This window comes from Polypterus senegalus, chromosome 5 (assembly GCF_016835505.1).
Source record: "Polypterus senegalus isolate Bchr_013 chromosome 5, ASM1683550v1, whole genome shotgun sequence".
Taxonomy (NCBI): Eukaryota; Metazoa; Chordata; class Cladistia; order Polypteriformes; family Polypteridae; genus Polypterus; species Polypterus senegalus.
The window spans coordinates 9,856,552-9,873,719 of NC_053158.1; the positions used below are offsets into that span (position 1 = coordinate 9,856,552).

The 17,168-nt window shown below is 40.3% G+C and overlaps 2 protein-coding genes across 3 annotated transcripts in view; one reads left to right on the forward strand and one right to left on the reverse strand.

The window, feature by feature from the left end:
* The window catches only part of impa1 (inositol monophosphatase 1), a 36,717-nt gene extending 26,966 nt beyond the window's left edge, over nt 1-9,751 (forward strand). Inside the window, exons 7-9 of the mRNA XM_039754342.1 lie at nt 377-485; nt 4,106-4,257; nt 9,464-9,751. Coding sequence (XP_039610276.1) covers nt 377-485; nt 4,106-4,257; nt 9,464-9,579 — 377 coding nt within the window. The 3' untranslated portion in view covers nt 9,580-9,751. The remainder of the gene's footprint in view (nt 1-376; nt 486-4,105; nt 4,258-9,463) is intronic.
* Nucleotides 9,555-17,168, reverse strand: part of LOC120530138 (E3 ubiquitin-protein ligase RNF31-like) — a 78,086-nt gene continuing 70,472 nt past the window's right edge. For both annotated transcript variants that reach the window (XM_039754336.1, XM_039754341.1), the window contains one exon: nt 9,555-10,168. In XM_039754336.1, coding sequence (XP_039610270.1) covers nt 10,091-10,168 — 78 coding nt within the window. In that variant the 3' untranslated portion in view covers nt 9,555-10,090. The remainder of the gene's footprint in view (nt 10,169-17,168) is intronic.

A 17,168-nucleotide genomic window follows, 5' to 3' on the forward strand; every position in this document is an offset into this window, starting at 1 on the left:
CTCGGAAGCACGATGCTACAAGTTAAAAACTCAATGCATGGATGACATTATTTTTTTAATGATGAGATTTGTTTTTCTTCCTTATTAAGTTAAACCAAAAGGGATTGCTTTTTAATAAGCAGGATTTCTGCAGTTCTGCTCTAAAAATTATGCCGTTATTGTCTAACCTATTAATTCTTAATTATTTTTGTCTTGATGATGTAAAGTAAACAGCATTGCTAACTGTTCATTCTTGAGTTCTCATAGTATGGTTCTGGACTCAAAGGGATATCTTGACATTATTAGAAATCTATCAAATGTTGGAACAAGTTACTCATTTTGGAAGCCATTTTTCTATGTTAGCCTAATCTCTGGTTATATTTGTTTGTTTTTCTAGATATAACTAAATCCCTTATACTTACTGAATTGGGTTCTAGTCGAACTCCAGAAGTAATGAAAACAATACTGTCCAATATGGACCGGCTGCTGAGCATTCCAGTTCATGGGTAAGTTGTTTGGTTCAGATGAAACCTGTTAAAACGTCTGATAAAATATTGATATCTGATAATCTGACTGGCGTGTGTTTAGCAAAATGCAATGCAATGTAATAAGGCGGTAAGAATTGTATGAATATATTTTGGCTAATGAGAAGTCTTTTTTGCATTGCCAGTGCCCTAACCCTAACCCCAGGAATGTTAAAGGCTACTCAGTTTTTTGTAGATTCAGAATTTAAACCTGATTATTATATTGATCATACTAGGACTGCAATAACAAATTGATGTTGATATATCAAAAATGAGTTTGGTAATAGACTTGCACTTTAAGAGAGGGAAACACATTGGAAAGCAGGAGAGGTTCAAGGTCATGTACAGTAAAGTTTGGACCCACCTCCTCATTCAATGTGTTTTCTTGATTTTCATGACCATTTACATTGGTAGATTCTCACTGAAGGCATCAAAACTATGAATGAACACATGTGGAGTTATGTACTTAACAAAAAAATGTGAAATAACTGACAACATGTTTTATATTCTAGTTTCTTCAAAATAGCCACCCTTTGCACACTCTTGGCATTCTCTCGATGAGCTTCAACAGGTAGTCGCCTGAAATGGTTTTATTAACCCATTTAATCTACCAATGGAAATGGTCATGAAAATAAAGAAAACACATTGAATGAGGAGGTGGGTCCAAACTTTTGGCCTGTACTGTATGACTCGGTCTGTCACAAGTATAGGAAAGCATTTTATGTAGACATCTCTGAACATTTCTTTATAAGAAAATATGCTGAGGTAAACACGGGTGGCATGATAATATAACACCTGAAGAGAATCGCACATCATTTGTGAATTTAAACTGCATTAAAAATTATAGTACATCCCCAGCTCCAGAAAAAGTGGAAAATGCTAATAAAGAAAACACATGTTTAAATGTACTTGTCCATCCATTCATCCATTATCCAACCCGCTGTATCCTAACACAGAGTCACGGGGGGTCTGCCGGAGCCAATCCCAGCCAACACAGTGCAAAGTATAAAGAAAAGGTGTTTCATGTTTTACCTAATCAGCTACACTTTTTTTTCTTTTGAAGATATCCGTTAATTCTGAAATCAATATCTGCAACGCGCTCAAAAAAATTAGGACAGAGCAGGTTAGGACTAATAATAATGTGACAACTTAGAATAACAAGGTGGTGCAAAACAGGTGGGACAATTTTTGTTGTAGTTCATAAGGAGTCTCCAATGGCTTCAAGAGCAAGGATAGGTCAGGGCTCGCATCAGTGAATAATTCAGCACTTTGAGAACAACAGAATATTGCACATTCTGAGAACAAATAATTTTATTCTCATGTGAAGAGTAGACAATTTATTGCACAAGAACAGATAGTATGTTGCACATTTCAGGTACTTGAAAAATGTACCTGGATATCCAATAAAGAAAAAAGAGTAATAGCTTAAAATTTGGGTGAGTGACCAGAAAAGGAGTTCTAGAGTCTGATGGCTGTGGAGAGGAAACAGGATATTTCCTGTGATGTTCAGTGGAGCACTTGATGCTAGTCAGTCTACTGCTGAAAACGCTCCTCTGTCCAACCACAACACTATGAAGTGGCTGATTAGCACTTTCAATAATAGACCAAAGCCTCGACAACATTCTCTGGTCTGCCACAGTTTCTCTCCTACCACAGTGGCAGCCTACTGAATTAGTTTGCTTAGTCTCCTAATGTCTGCCACTTTTATGCTGCTTCCCCAGCATGCCACAGCAAAGAAAATGGCACTGGCCACCACGCTATTATAGAACATCTGCAGCATAGTGTTGCTGACACTAAAAGATCTGAGCTGACTGACTTTGATCCTTCTTGTATATGGCCAGTGAGTTCCTGGACCAGTCTAGCTTATTGATACTTGTACTCCTCAACAATCTCCACCTCCACACCCCTAATGGACAAGGGAGTGGCTGGAGATCACGATCTTCTTAAACATCTTTAGTTTTACTGGTGTTGATCTGCAGTTGATTCACCTCACACCAGTCAACAAAATTGTCCACTACCTTCCTGTATTCGGTCTCGTCTCCATGTCTGATACTACCAACTATTGCAGAGTCATCAGAGAATTTCTGCAGATGGCAGTCCTCTGTGCTGTAACTAAAATCTGTAGTGTACAGGGTGAAGAGGAATGGTGACAGAACTGTCCCTTGTGGAGCACCAGTGCCACGCAGCACGGTATCGGACACAGAACCCTGTAGCCGCACAAACTGTGACCCTCCCGTCAGATAGTCCATGATCCACGAAACTAAGGGAGCATCCACCTGTATTTCCAATAGCTTAATCCCCAGTCTGGCTGGCTGGATGGTGTTAAAGGCACATGAGAATTTGAAGAACATAATCCTCAGAGTTCCTCCAGGCTTGTCTAGGTGACTGTTGGCACGGTGCAGCAGGTTGGTGATTGCATCTTCGACTCCAATCCTCGCCTGGTAGGCAAACTGGAGAGGGTCCAGTGCTGACTTAACTTGGGGGCGAAGTACTTCCAGGACTAGTCTCTCAAAGACTTTCACGATGTATGCAGAACTCTTCACTTTTTATACACTTGAGGTTCCAACCTTGTTCTGAAATTGTTCAATTTCATTATCCCCTCCTGAAACAACACTCAATACCTCAGAATGACAAAGAGAAAACAGGATGTTAGGAATTGTTTTTCAGATTTATTAAAAATAAAACCTGAAATATAGAAAAGTAACTCTTAGATTAGGCAGTGCAAATCACTGATGTTATTTTTATTTTATCTCTTGACTTTGAATCTGTCTGTACACAATATAGTATGATATAGATATATATATATACAGTATCTATATATTAAATATTGAGTGCAGAGTTAAAGATGTTAAGATTCGCAGTGGGTGTGACGAGGACGGACGGGATTAGAAATGAGGACATTAGAGGGTCAGTTACAAGTCGGACAGTTTGGAGACAAAGAGAGGCGAGATTGCATTGGTTTGGACATGTGCAGAGAAGAGATGCTGGGTATACTGGGAGAAGGGTACTAAGGATAGAGCTGCCAGGAAAGAGGAAGGCCTAAGGGAAGATTTATAGATGTGCTGAGAGAGGACATGCAGGTGATGGGTGTAACAGAACAGAAAGATATGGAAGAAGATGATCCGCTGTGGCAACCCCTAACAGGAGCAGCTGAAAGAAGAAGAAGATATATTAAATATTGAGTAAATGAAGAGATAACATTCATGCAGTTCCCATTTATCGTACATACTGTATGCTTTTTTCCCCAAACACATACGCCAGCAATCCTTAAAGGTTAAAGATTCAAGTTTTCTGGTGGCTGCCAGGTCTTCTAAGGACCCAGCATATCACAATGTCAGTTAAAGCAGACCTCAGTAAAGTTTGAGAACATGTCAACAAAGAAAATGTCTGCTTCCAACACAGGCTTCTTCTGTGTCAAGGCCCGAGCAGCTGACGTCAATCCCAGCAGCGACTGGGGGCACCACATGAACTCGCTTTGATAGGTTTACCAGAATGCTTGGATGTACTTTTGTCCGTTTAACTGTATGTTGACTTCACTACTACTAAAATACTTTAAACTATTATGTGGTCCCCCCGTAACATTTGACTTATTTATTCTTCAGACTTCGAGCAGTTGGCTCTGCAGCGGTTAACATGTGCCTTGTGGCCACAGGGGCGGTCGAGGCCTATTATGAGATTGGAATTCATTGCTGGGACATTGCAGCAGGAGCTGTGATTGTTCAAGAAGCAGGTGGAATTGTTATGGATGTAAACGGTAAGTCAAATAGTACACTTCAAGAGGACATTTTCTGGTTAGAGTTTGTGGGGTTTCTCTGTTATTCACCCTGGTTTTACCCCATTATCACAATTTACAGATTCCCCCTTTTTTTTTTTGAGAATTCTAACTCTATTCCATTTTCTTCATGTCTCATTTATCTGGGAATAAGTTTTAGTCGCATAATGTGCTGGTGCAGTTTCTGTTGCGTCAGTGTCTCCTATCCTGCTGTGTAATGGTTGCACTTCATGCTTTTAACCTCCCAGGGTTCGTCTGTTTAATGTCGGGCCAGCCTAGGATCGCTAGAGACACGGTCTTACAGGACACGGCTGTGGTACTTTAGGAGGACTGCAGACGTTTGAGAATTAGACACTAGTGGTGCTGAAATAAACAGGTACAGTGCATCCGGAAAGTATTCACAGCGCATCACTCTTTCCACATTTTGTTATCTTACAGCCTTATTCCAAAATGGATTAAATTCATTTTTTTTCCCTCAGAATTCTACACACAACACCCCATAATGATAACGTGAAAAAAGTTGACTTGAGGTTTTTGAAAATGTATTCAAAATTAAAAAGTAAGTAATAAGTATTCACAGCCTTTGCTCAATACTTTGTCGATGCACCTTTGGTGCATTTTGTCGAATTCCCAAACATTTGAGTTTTTGACAAACTCGAGGCAAAGCAAATTCAGCAGAGTTGGCTCATCTTCAGTTCTAGCAGGATGTTTACTGACAGACGTTGGTACTTTTCATAAGCAGCATTCATGAAAGGAAAAGTGGATATTTAAGACTGTTTTACGTGACGTGTACATGGCATGGTGTCCCCAAGAAGTTGTAAGACTGTAAGAAGACCAAAGCAACATAAAGGAGTCAACTTCACATTATCATCCCAAAAATTGAATTCACATAAAGCTTCAAGCAGTAAAAACCAAAACGCACCACGGCAAATGTTTTGAATGCTGGGAGGTGGTGCGGCTCCTGCTGTGCTGCAGACCCAACAATAGGTGATAGATAGAAATAAATAGAGAATAGAATAGAAAGATATTTCATGGCTGTGTATTCTGTTACCTGGAGGAGGGCCACTGAAACCTGTCCCCTCAGCACTGCTGCAGAATTGGAACGGATCCCAAACTGGGCACTTGTCGAGTGTCCGCTACAGAAATAAAATAAATAAATGAATGTGTAATGGCAAGAATGTGACAAATCGAGAAGGCAAATGAACTGACAGTCAACCACAAGTGCTCAACAACAGCGAGCCTCACAAAGCCATACAAATAATACACACACAAACACCGTACAGACACAAATTTACATAGGAGAGTGAATTTTTGAATGTACAGGAGCAGCTATGGCATCGTGGAGTGGCATGAAACTGCAACTGCAGACACAAGTCTAAAACATGTTAATTACTGAAGCATCATTTAAATAAACAAAGGAGTCTGCAATGTCCACCGAGTGTATTGCTGTGGAAGCATCTCGGCACACAGAGGTGACCTGCTGGTGGTCATCTGTGACCCTGCAATGTTTAGCTCAGGAGAAAAACGGGAGTGTAGAGAGGGGCAAAGCTGACAGAAACCGAGACACCTCAGGCTGCCATTTACTAAGTAGTGACTTGATGGGAGTGAATACTTGGCAGGACCAGTTCTTCTACTTTCTCATATATGAAGCTTAGAGAAAGTATTGTAATCGTCCAAAAAAGTCGATGTCGAGATTTTGATGAATCTCAATGTTTTAGACCTCCCTGACTTTTTCGAATACGAAGCTTAGGGAAAGTATTTGGAATCGGCCAAAAATTCCATTTTGAGATTTTGGCGAATCTCGACATTTTAGACCCCTGCTGAGTCTGAAAATACTATTTTTGGAATTACGCCTCTGTGTGTGTGAGATAACTTGTGTTCGCTTTCACTTTGGTCAACCAAATTTTCCATACAAGTATTAGGTACAAAACGTAGATTTCTGTCAACTTTCGAGTTATTTCCACTAACCTGAAGTGGTACTTTACCTTTTATTCATGCAGCTACAGATTCCAATTTATTCAACTTTTCTTTTATAATAATTGTTCAATATATTAATTTGAGTAGATTTGTGTGTGGTTCCTTAATGAACATAATATAAAAAAATATAACCCTTGTCCTGTGGTTTACTCCTTAAATATTCTTCCCCATATCTGAGTATACCAGAAAGTCGAGGAGAGAGCACTCACGATTTTTATTTTCTTTTAATAAATGGCGTGCGCTTCATTCAGTATTGTACTGTATAACAATTGACCTTTACCTGATTATCTTCACCCTCTTTTCAAAAAAATGGACATTAAGAACTGGCTGATAGCCACCAATCACAGTACCCGCATTTCAGTGTTTGGTCCCCATACCAGTGAAATGTCACAATGCTGGATACCTCAGCAAAAAGAGAAACGCTAGTCGGCTGCTTTCTACTAAAAGTACCTCCACTATTAAAGTGAACAATATGGCAACTTTTTATTTAATAGAACGTACATTAGCTTATTTGGCTGATACCTTACTTACAAAATCTGACACACCACTGGTTCCATTGCTGCTGTTTTTCCAGTTGGAGCAGAGACTGGTGACGTGACCTGCCAGCGCTGCTCACTCAGGGCCAGTAGCGGCGTTTGAGCCCCTCAGCCTGCGGGTTTGAAGTCCAAAGCCTCAACTGCTGCCTCCCACGACCATACTGGTGATCCCCTCCAGAAGCTGCCCCGCTCTCATTTAGGTAAACTGGTATTGCCATTTCTAAGTATCAAAATACAATGCAGGGTTGGAATTTTAATGTGTGATGGACGGGGGGCTCTCCCAGTGGAACAACAAATTCATTGGGGAAATTGTATAATCCTGAGGGGATTTCAGCGCATGGGGCTTCCTAACTGATGTTACCGCACATGCACACTTATTTTCTGACATATTCTGCATGGTAACTGTGAAATACCGCTTACTAAACAGAGACATTCAAACACTGTGATATCTGTACAGTTTAACTAGTGAATATAAACTAACTCTTTAAATCGGCTTTGTCAGAGAATCCCACTCTTCGATGTCTAACATTTGCTATTGTAAGATTAACTTTTGTTTTTAGCCAGCTAGTGTTACAAACGAAAGAGTAACGGACGAGTGAAATTGATTCAATTTTCAGCTCTTGCAAAATTCCAGAACTTAAAATTTAAGAAATCTGACCTTTTATTTATTTTTTGACACTTGTCCAAACTTTTAATTTCTTGCGTGAAAGCAAACCCATCAGCTTTAGAGTCATCAGTTCTTTCAGATCTTGTGTAATGGAGACACCCGGTGTGACTTCTGCCTGTAGCCGTAGAGCAGACACGCTGCGTCCATGACAGGTGACGACCAATGAACTGGCGTCTGGAAGTACAGGCCACAAAGTGTAACCCAGTGATTCCCACCCTCGGTCCTGGGGACACCCCTGTGACTGCAGGTTTTTGTTCCTAATCAGTGACGACACCTGATAATAGCGCTGATCTCATTTCATTAGCTCATATTATTTTTCTTTTGTTCTACATTCAGAAAAGCACAGCAGCATAATTTTTACAAGTCACGTAGAAATATTTCTGATTTTTGCTCTCGATTTAAATGCTTAACTCTCTTTTGTTGATTTTATTATATTGCGCCCTTTCTCTGTGCAGTTTTCCCCCTTCATTGTATCTTATTAACGACAATTAAAAACGACACCCGAGCCAACAACACAGAATAATCAAAGGCTGCAACTACTTTAGCGTCAGGCCCACTAATTAGTAAATAGAGGATTAACTCAACAATTAGAACACCTTGAGAAGTAGAATGAAAATACTGTTAGAAAGAAAAAATACATCACTCCTATATAACTACTTGGTACATCTTTATATATAATACGCTACAGTGGCTGTCCGTTTGTCTGTCCAGGATTTTAAATCACTTGTAGCTCACAAACCGTTTGAACTATTGACCTGAAATTTGGCACACAGATACTACGTGACTTCCACTGTCCGCTTTCAGGGTGATGATTGACCTCCTAAGTTATTCCTCTTTTTATTTTATTGTAGAATCAACTCCTGGCAGCGATCAGCAGGGCGGTACATGCGTATGAGCGCCGTTCTCATCCCTACCACCTTCGCCATCACCTCCTCTATCTCTTCACATCTTAAATCATTCTTGAGGCAGATTGAAGACTCAAGTGCCGGCTTAAGTGACAAATTAAACGTACTAAGTAATTGTAGCACAAACACTGACTTAATCAGTTTTAACGCGAAAAGATGCCGACGGAAGAAGCAAAGCAGCGGGCCGCCTCAGGAAACAGCAAGCACATCAACCTCTGAGCGAATGAATGCTAAACAGAGACAGAGAAATAGAATGAAAACTAGGAATGCTCAAGTCCATTGTATTCACCACATGTTATTGTGCAGTGCGCTGTTACTGCTATATATATATATATATATATATATATATATATATATATATATTTTTTTTTTTACCAAACTCTGTTTTCAAATTTCTATATTGTTCCCAAAACACAGAATCCGGGAAATTAACAGTTCACTTAATTAGCCCAGGAGTCCAATTAAAAACAGAAGCTGGTGGGAACAAAAACCTGCAGCCATGTGGGGTCCCCAGAACCGAGGTTGGGAAACACTGTTGTAAAGAACATGGGTGTTATGGACATCACAAACAGAACAGAAGCTTGTCTGTCTGATGTCTCGAGTTTTACGTACCATGACAGAGTGGAACAACACGGGCATCGATGGTGGCGGACCTCGCTCAACCCGTTAAATCACCACCAGCGCCATTGGACCACACATGCTGTCAGAAAAAGCTTCAGGCTGATCTGTGCTGTCAAGTCACCCAGGTATCTTCAGTCATGTAAACTGGCACAGTCCAACAGTAAGATCAGCAAAAGTCACATGACGTGACATTGGCTTAAGGCACTCTGTCAATCAAGAACGAACAGTGGCTGCTCCTCACTACTACTACTACAACCTACAAACTCGAGCAGTCGTACTAAACTGAGATCTACAGGGCTGGTGGCCGAAACTGATCCCAGACTTGATTGCACGACCCTGGGCAGCTTGCTGAACTGATTGGCCGTGGTATCTCTGGGATGTCTGCTACAGTTCATTGCTGTCTGGTCACCAAGCGCTATAAAATGGGACAGAAATGCACATACAGATAGTGGTTGATCTTCTTCTTCTTCTTCTTGTTCCAGGTGGACCACTGGATTTGATGTCCAGAAGAATAATAGCAGCCAACAGCCAAGCCATTGGACAACGAATTGCTAAAGAGATCCAAGTGTTTTCATGTGAGAGGGATGATGCAGAATAACGGGATCATCTGAGATTTTGCAGTTAACTGTAATGAAAAATATAAAAGGCACGGCCTCAGGCTCTAGGTAACTTACCAGAGTTCAGTCCAGCTTGGGGTCAAATGATTAGGAGAAAATCATCCCCATGTCAATGTTTGCCACTTTTATTCATAATAAAAGTATTGTTTTTAATTCTTCAGATTCACATTTATTTATCAGTTGTAAACTGTCAATGTCTGTCATGTATTTTTGTATTAAAATTACAAATATACCTTTATTACAAAATCGAGATGCTGCATTGTTTTTCCCTTTTGCAAATTTGGCACAAGCACAAGAACGCATCCCAGGCTCGTGGAGAGTTCAGTTGTTTTGAGGAGCAGCAATGGAGGCTTAAAACACGGCGACAGAGACGGTTTGGGAAGTTCAGTTCACATCATTACAGGTGTACTGCGCCACTCGTTTCCACTGTCGTCGTATCTCCCAGCGTCCATCTTGTGCCTTCCTGGTTTGTGCAGGAGTGCTGACTTGGTGTCAACTTGACAAAGTTCCTTGTGCTGTGATGTGTAGATGTCCGTGTTGTGGACTCAGTGTCACTGAATCAGTCAATACCTGCAGTGAAGGGGGACAAAAAAACAACAGAAATCCGTTGTAACGTCTAAGATCAAACATACAGTATATAGAGTATATGTGTGTGTGTGTGTGTATGTGTGTATATATATATATATATATATATATATATATATATATATATATATATACATACATACACACACACACACAGTATAACGAGTCAGTGGATCATATTTGCCTTGTGCGCTGGATTTATCGGCCGACTTCCCAGGCCGTGTGGACTATAGACTTAAAACAAAGTTAATATAGAAGTGACTGGGGAACGTGTGGGGATTGTGTGTGTGTGTGTGTCTAATTTATATTTGTACTAGGGGGTTTCGCCCCCTGCTCGCTTCGCTCGCCAACCCCTGTGTGGGATTTATCGGATATACAATTTAATTTTTTTTTTTTTATTTGGAATTGTTTCAATTTCATTATTTGCACTTTTACATTTAAAGCTTCATCAAACACAATATTTTTTGGAGAAACATTGTGACAACGCAACATATAACTTTGCCCGTGAGTGAATATTGTTTCTGTTTCCCTAATAAATAATCCAACTTTTTCTAATGCTTGTCCCTGTGATTTATTGATTGTCGTAGCAAAAGCTCTTCCCACGGGAAACTGTAAATATTTTAAAACAAATGGCATATCACAATCTCTTTTGGTGTGTACAGTAATCCCTCCTCGATCGCGGGGGTTGCGTTCCAGAACCCCCTGCGATAGGTGAAAATCCGCGAAGTAGAAACCATACAGTATGTTTGTATGGTTATTTTTATATATTTTAAGCCCTTAGAAACTCTCCCACCCTGTTAACATTATTACAGCCCTCTAGACATGAAATAACACCCTTTAGTCAAACATTTAAACTGTGCTACATTACAAGACAGAGATGACAGTTCTTTCTCACAATTAAAAGAATGCAAACATATCTTATCTTCAAAGGAGCGCCGTCATAAAGGAGCGCGTCAGGAGCAGAGAATGTCAGAGAGAGCGCTTGCAAAGAAAAGCAAACAATCAAAAAATCAATACATGCTTTTAAGTATACAGAAGCACCGCGATAAAGCGGCATTTTGTAGAAGAGCGTCCGAGTCCTCTGTGCAAACAGCCCCTCTGCTCACACCCCCTCCGTCAGGCAGAGAGAGTGAGAAAGATAGAGAGAAGCAAACAAGCACCGCACGGGAAGCATATCTTATAGCATTGAGGAGTTTTAGTTAATATGTAATACATGCTCTGATTGGGTAGCTTCTAAGCCAACCGCCAATAGCATCCCTTGTATGAAATCAACTGGGCAATCAAACTCAGGAAGCATGTAACCTAAATTAAAAGACCCATTGTCCAGAAAGCGGCGAACCAGCTAAAAAATCTGTGATATATGTTTAGATGTGCTTACATTTAAAATCCGCGATAGAGTGAAGCTACGAAAGTCGGCCTGATATAGCGAGGGATTACTGTAATGTTATTCGCGGAATATATACATTACCTTTCTTTTTGCCTGTTAAAATTTGCATCGCTTCTCCGTAATCATAAATATACACCTGACCGAATTGTGTATTTTTTGAAATTCAACTTGTCGTTGCTTTATCTTTTTCGGGACCACAGATTCTCATAGCGTATGGTCTATTATTGTGTAAATCCATGTTTTGTGCATTGAATGATGCGAATGTGAAAAGACTTTGTTATCTACTCTTTGCCTTTTATTTCTGACCTCGATTTGTCCTGCTCTTTTTTCAATTCCACCTGGTCCTGATTAATCACCTTTTGTTTTGCAGTAATGCGATTTTTTTTTTTCTTTTCTTTGACACTGTAGCGACTGACATGATAAAGCGTCACAAACGTTTTACTTGAACAATCGCCGACTTCCTAACCCCAAACACAACTTTCTACCACCTTCTCCAATAACTCCCCCATCAATCAATACCCCGCTATCAGTCATCATTGCTGTACTCCGCCCTCCCTCAATCGGACCGAACAGTAACTTAAAACCAAAGAGGCCACAACCTGGCTGGGATGCTGCAATACTTTTGAATTTTACTGCTTTCATAATCTCTTATCTGCCTTTTTTTCTCCAACGCCTTTGGGTCTCTATTCTCTGTATTGTCCTTATACGCTTTATACGTGTTGAGAGCACATGATCTGTGTGAACTACGTGCTTTTACACAACTAACTGTTTTTTGATGGATTTGCGCTTATATGATATCTTTTGTAAGTAGGGTGTGTCTTGTAAGAATCTCATGTTCCACGTCGCCGCGAGACGGCCCTGGCACAATCTCTTAACACCAAGTCTAATATTTACTGTCCCCACGTGACGCTCCGTGGCAAGTCTCTTAACACCAAGTCTCATGTTTACGGTCCCCGCGTGACGCTCCGTGGCAAGTCTCTTTTGTCTCGCGGGTGTTTTAAATGTCTTTCAAGAACTCCTGAGAAGATCACGTATTGTCGCCTTGCTTTTGCTTTCCAGGATTTCTTTTTATAATAGAGATATATATATATGTGTATATATAAGTGTATGTACTGTAGATAGAATTGTGCTGTCTGTAAATAGGGGATATTTCCGTTTCTCTTTCTTTCCCGTTTTGCCGTTTTCTGGGGAGTATATTATAGAAAGGTTTAAGGGGGTGGCATATTAGGGTTGTTTAACCAATCCTTATTAAATCTGTAACAACTAAAGGCTGTTTATTGTTTGCTTGATTGATTTATAATATATATTCTTATTGTTTGTTTAAATAAATGTTGGGGTGGTTATTTTTCCTATTATAAATTCATAAAGGTCATCTCCAGCTGAGGATATCAAATTGGGGCTAAGGTTCTGTCTGGTTCCGTTTCCTAATAGAATTATTTTTCCTAGAGTAGGAGATTTTTGTGTGTGCCGGGCTCCTCATCCAACTTAAGAGGAATTCGCTACAACTGTGATGGAAACTTGTCACTGAGTCATAGAATTTGTTACGGTCAGCCATTTCTAGTTATTCCTAGATCTCTATGTAGACGTCCAGCTTTAGTTTTTGTGCTGCTACTCGTTTATAGAACTTGCTGTCATTAAGCTAACATCTTAACCCTTTTTTAGTCTTCGTGGAAGAAACAGAACACTGGAAATAAAACAATACAAACAAAATACAATGAGTTAACGATTCTCTTATTGCCCTGCCATCTAAACTCTAGAAATCCCACAAGGATGGCCGTTTCTAATGGGTTGGAACCGCCGGTCCTGAGAACATCAGTCACACGGGGGTCCACGTGGCATAAAGCCCAATGGTGTACTGCTCAGCCGACCAAGAATTGCACATCCTAAATTTGTGCAGATTTGGTCTTTGGGATAATAAAAAGGACAAAGCAGTGTTGGAAAAAGTCCAGGGAAGAGCGACTAGGATGGTTAACGGGGCTACAAGGGGTGAGTTAGGAGGGAAGATGAAAAGAGCTGAGCCTTCTCAGAGATGAAGAGGAGACCTGACTGAAGGGTTTAAAATGATGAAGGGAATCAGTCCAGTGGATCGAGACGGTGACTTTAAAATGAGTTCATCAAGAACACGGGGACACAGTTGGAAACTTGCGAAGGGGAAATTTCACACAAACATTACGAAGTTTTTCTTTATACAAAGAATTATAGACACTTAGAATAAGAGACCAAGTAAGTGTGATAGACAGTAGGACTTTAGGGATCCCAAAAACTTGACTTGATATTATTTTGGAAGAATTAAGTCAATAGGACGGGTGAGCTTTGTTGGGCCGAATGGCCTGTTCTCGTCCAGATTGTTGTGGCTGCTCAAAGGTGCCACTTGGAGACCTCAGGATGTACAGTCAGAATGGTCCTCTTTTATTACAAACGGTACAGAATCGTCTGAGGTCAGTGAAATGAGAAATTAGCAACACGGCTACCTTACCTTTATGACAAGAGTTTACCTCACTCAGCTCATCTGTCGCCACTTTCTGTCTCCCACCTTTTCTTTTGTCCTGCCTCTGCCTCTGCACTCTGTTCTACCCATCATACCCACTTGACAGGCCCTCTTTCCCACCCTGAACCCATACAGCACACACTCACCACCTGGAAAGGGGATTGGGGGGGTTTTGCCTGCCAGCCTCTCTCTACATACCTGACCTTGGCTCATGAAATGTTGAGGTAATAAAAATAGACGGGCACAAGGCGTTTTGTGATTTAACCCTCGCTATACACTAAGGTGCTCTAGGATATGATGCTTATTTTCATATATGCAAATCACCCACTTTAAGAATATACTTTTCTATATATGTGCCCCTTTTGGAACCCCAATAATACCTACAGGCTTTATATGCTGAGATGCGGCCACGTGATTGGCTGCTTCAACAAAGTGACCAGCAAAATGTATCAACAAAGGCAAAACCTCACAAACGTAAAGTCAGAAAAAAAGAACCCTGGGACAAACGTGGGCTGAACTCTCTTAGTGACGATGTCGCAGGGGTAAAGGGCGACACTCAGCTGTAAACCTCGTCATCATCAAGTCCTTCCATGAGAACCCTGACTACCATGAGGACTGGGCTGGGCTGGGGGGGCCTCGTGGCCCAGGAACCCCTGCAGATTTTATTTTTTCTCCAGCCGTCTGGAGTTTTTTTGTTTTTTCTGTCCTCCCCGGCCATCACACCTTACTTTTATTCTATGTTAATTAGTGTTCTCTGATTTTAATTCTTACTTTGTCTTTTTTTCTGTTTCTTCATTATGTAAAGCACTTTGAGCTACATTATTTCTATGAAAATGTACCATATAAATAAATGTTGTTGTTGTTATAGGTGGACTGTCTTTGCCAGGAGGAATGTCAGACTCGTTGACTTGACGTCTAATCCTTGCGTGTGCGTGAGTAGCATAGAGTAGAAAAACGTCTAGAATGGCATCGACAATTGGGCGAGAGACTGAAGCAAATTTGCAAAGCAAAATACTCGGTGCATGTCATTTATTTACCTTTCATATTATTGCTGAATCAAACTCTGACTTATTGATCTGCGAATCTGACGCAAGTGATCTGGAGATAGGAAACTAAAGTGAGGTACCTGCATCGACTGATCAGTCCCCAGATGATCACGAAGCTGACATGCCTATAGTAACGCTCGCGCCTGGGAGGACTACACAGACACTTCGCCAACTCCCATTCTAATGCAGGCAATCTGGAAATCAAAAACGGAAAGTCAGGTACCTGCATCAGCTGATCACAGTGCTGAATGTGCTCATGTTGCTGATGTGCGTACCGCAACGTTCACTTGGAAGGACTACTCAGACAAAGGCTGCCTACTGGACTTCATCAAATGCGAGTGGACACCACACAACACGTGAGGCAAGCAGGTATGTAATAAGTACAGTATGTGAATCTACATACCGTAGAGGCTCATGGAACATAAAGCAGAGTGACATTTGTCATAAATGTTATATTGATTGATGTGTGACACCATCACATTTTGTGGGCTTTTTAGAAAACTGATTTAAATAAAAAAAAAAAAAAAAAATTTTCAGCCCTGGGACAAAGGGGAAAAAATAATAATTAGCCCTAAAAGAGTTAATGTGCTAGGAAAAGATTAAAAATAATAATCTGTGGTGATTTCAGGTTTAAACTCTCTTAACACTAAAATTACCAGAGTTTACGAAAAAACTTGTAAATCCGTCCCACCTTAAATCGCTTCTTAAAATCGTTCACAGCTCTCCGCCAGCGTCCTTTGTCATCTAAATGTGCTGATAAAACTCAGGCTGCAAGCCCCCGGCTAGTCCATCTCCCCACCGACTTAGAACGTGCACAAAATTCTCCCAGCTCATGCCTGGATTGATTTTCTGGGAGTGAAGTGGAGTTTTAGAGTGGAAATAATAAATCGTTGTTTGGGACACACGCATTTCATGTCTGTTCTGTTTCTACAGTAAACTATGTAAACACATTGTTAAAACAGAAACGTTTTTTATATTCTAGTAGTAGATGACAAAATGTAGGCATAAACTATATAATGTATGAAGCCTGAAGTATCACAGAAATACTTTCACAGAAGGTACAAATCTAACACAACAAGTGCGCTTTTATTCAAAAATATAACTGCAGAAACAAAAAGCCACCTTAACATGCGACATTGACACCCGTTTATTATGACTGCCTCTGTAGCGCAATAGAATCAGCTGCCGACTGGGAATCAAAAGGTGCAGTTGATCCTGAACCACTCCATTTTGAGAAGTAAGCTGCTCTTAGTCTTACTATTTTAGAATAAAAACATACATTTGATTTCAGTCTGTAACAGCCGGTGTAATTTATGATAATTGTAAAGGTTAGCTTTTTTATTTTTATTAGTCAGTTTTATTATCTCAGCCGCGTTCACGAGCCCAAACACACCCCACCCCCACATCTGACCCTGCTGTTTTCACATAGACGCGCTGTAACAGAGGGAAACTCAACTCCCTTCTACATCGGAGCAAGAATACACATACCATTGCTTGCATACTAAAGTGTCATTCGTGGCATTACACACAGTTTTGAGCATGCTCTCTGCACACTACTTGTGACTTTAGGCTTTAGGAAGTAAGTAAATAAATAAAGGTAAATCGTGTCATAAAATGATTTCTTCAAAACATCACATATATTTGTCTCTTTCTTTTTATAAAATGTGCGTTGATCACCGCCAGCATGTTGTAGCACACAGCATCTGGCCACCTGTATGTTCTTGCACACACTGAATAAGAGACAAATATACAGTCTGACTGAGAGAGCCAGACTGAAAAAAAGCAAACATTTAGAAATGCCATACTTTTACAGCTGATCGGACGCTGTTCGTTTTCAAATAATATTGCATTTCTCTTTATGCTGTGATTTGTATTACACACCTGAAAGACAGAGACAATATATGTGAAAACATCATCGCACAAATGCCAGCTGCTGTGTGCTACAACATGCTGACGGTGATCAATGCACATTTTAAGAAACAGACAAATATATGTGACGTTTTTAAGAAATCATTTTATGAACGATTTACCTTTATTTATTTACTTACTTCCTAAAGCCTAAAG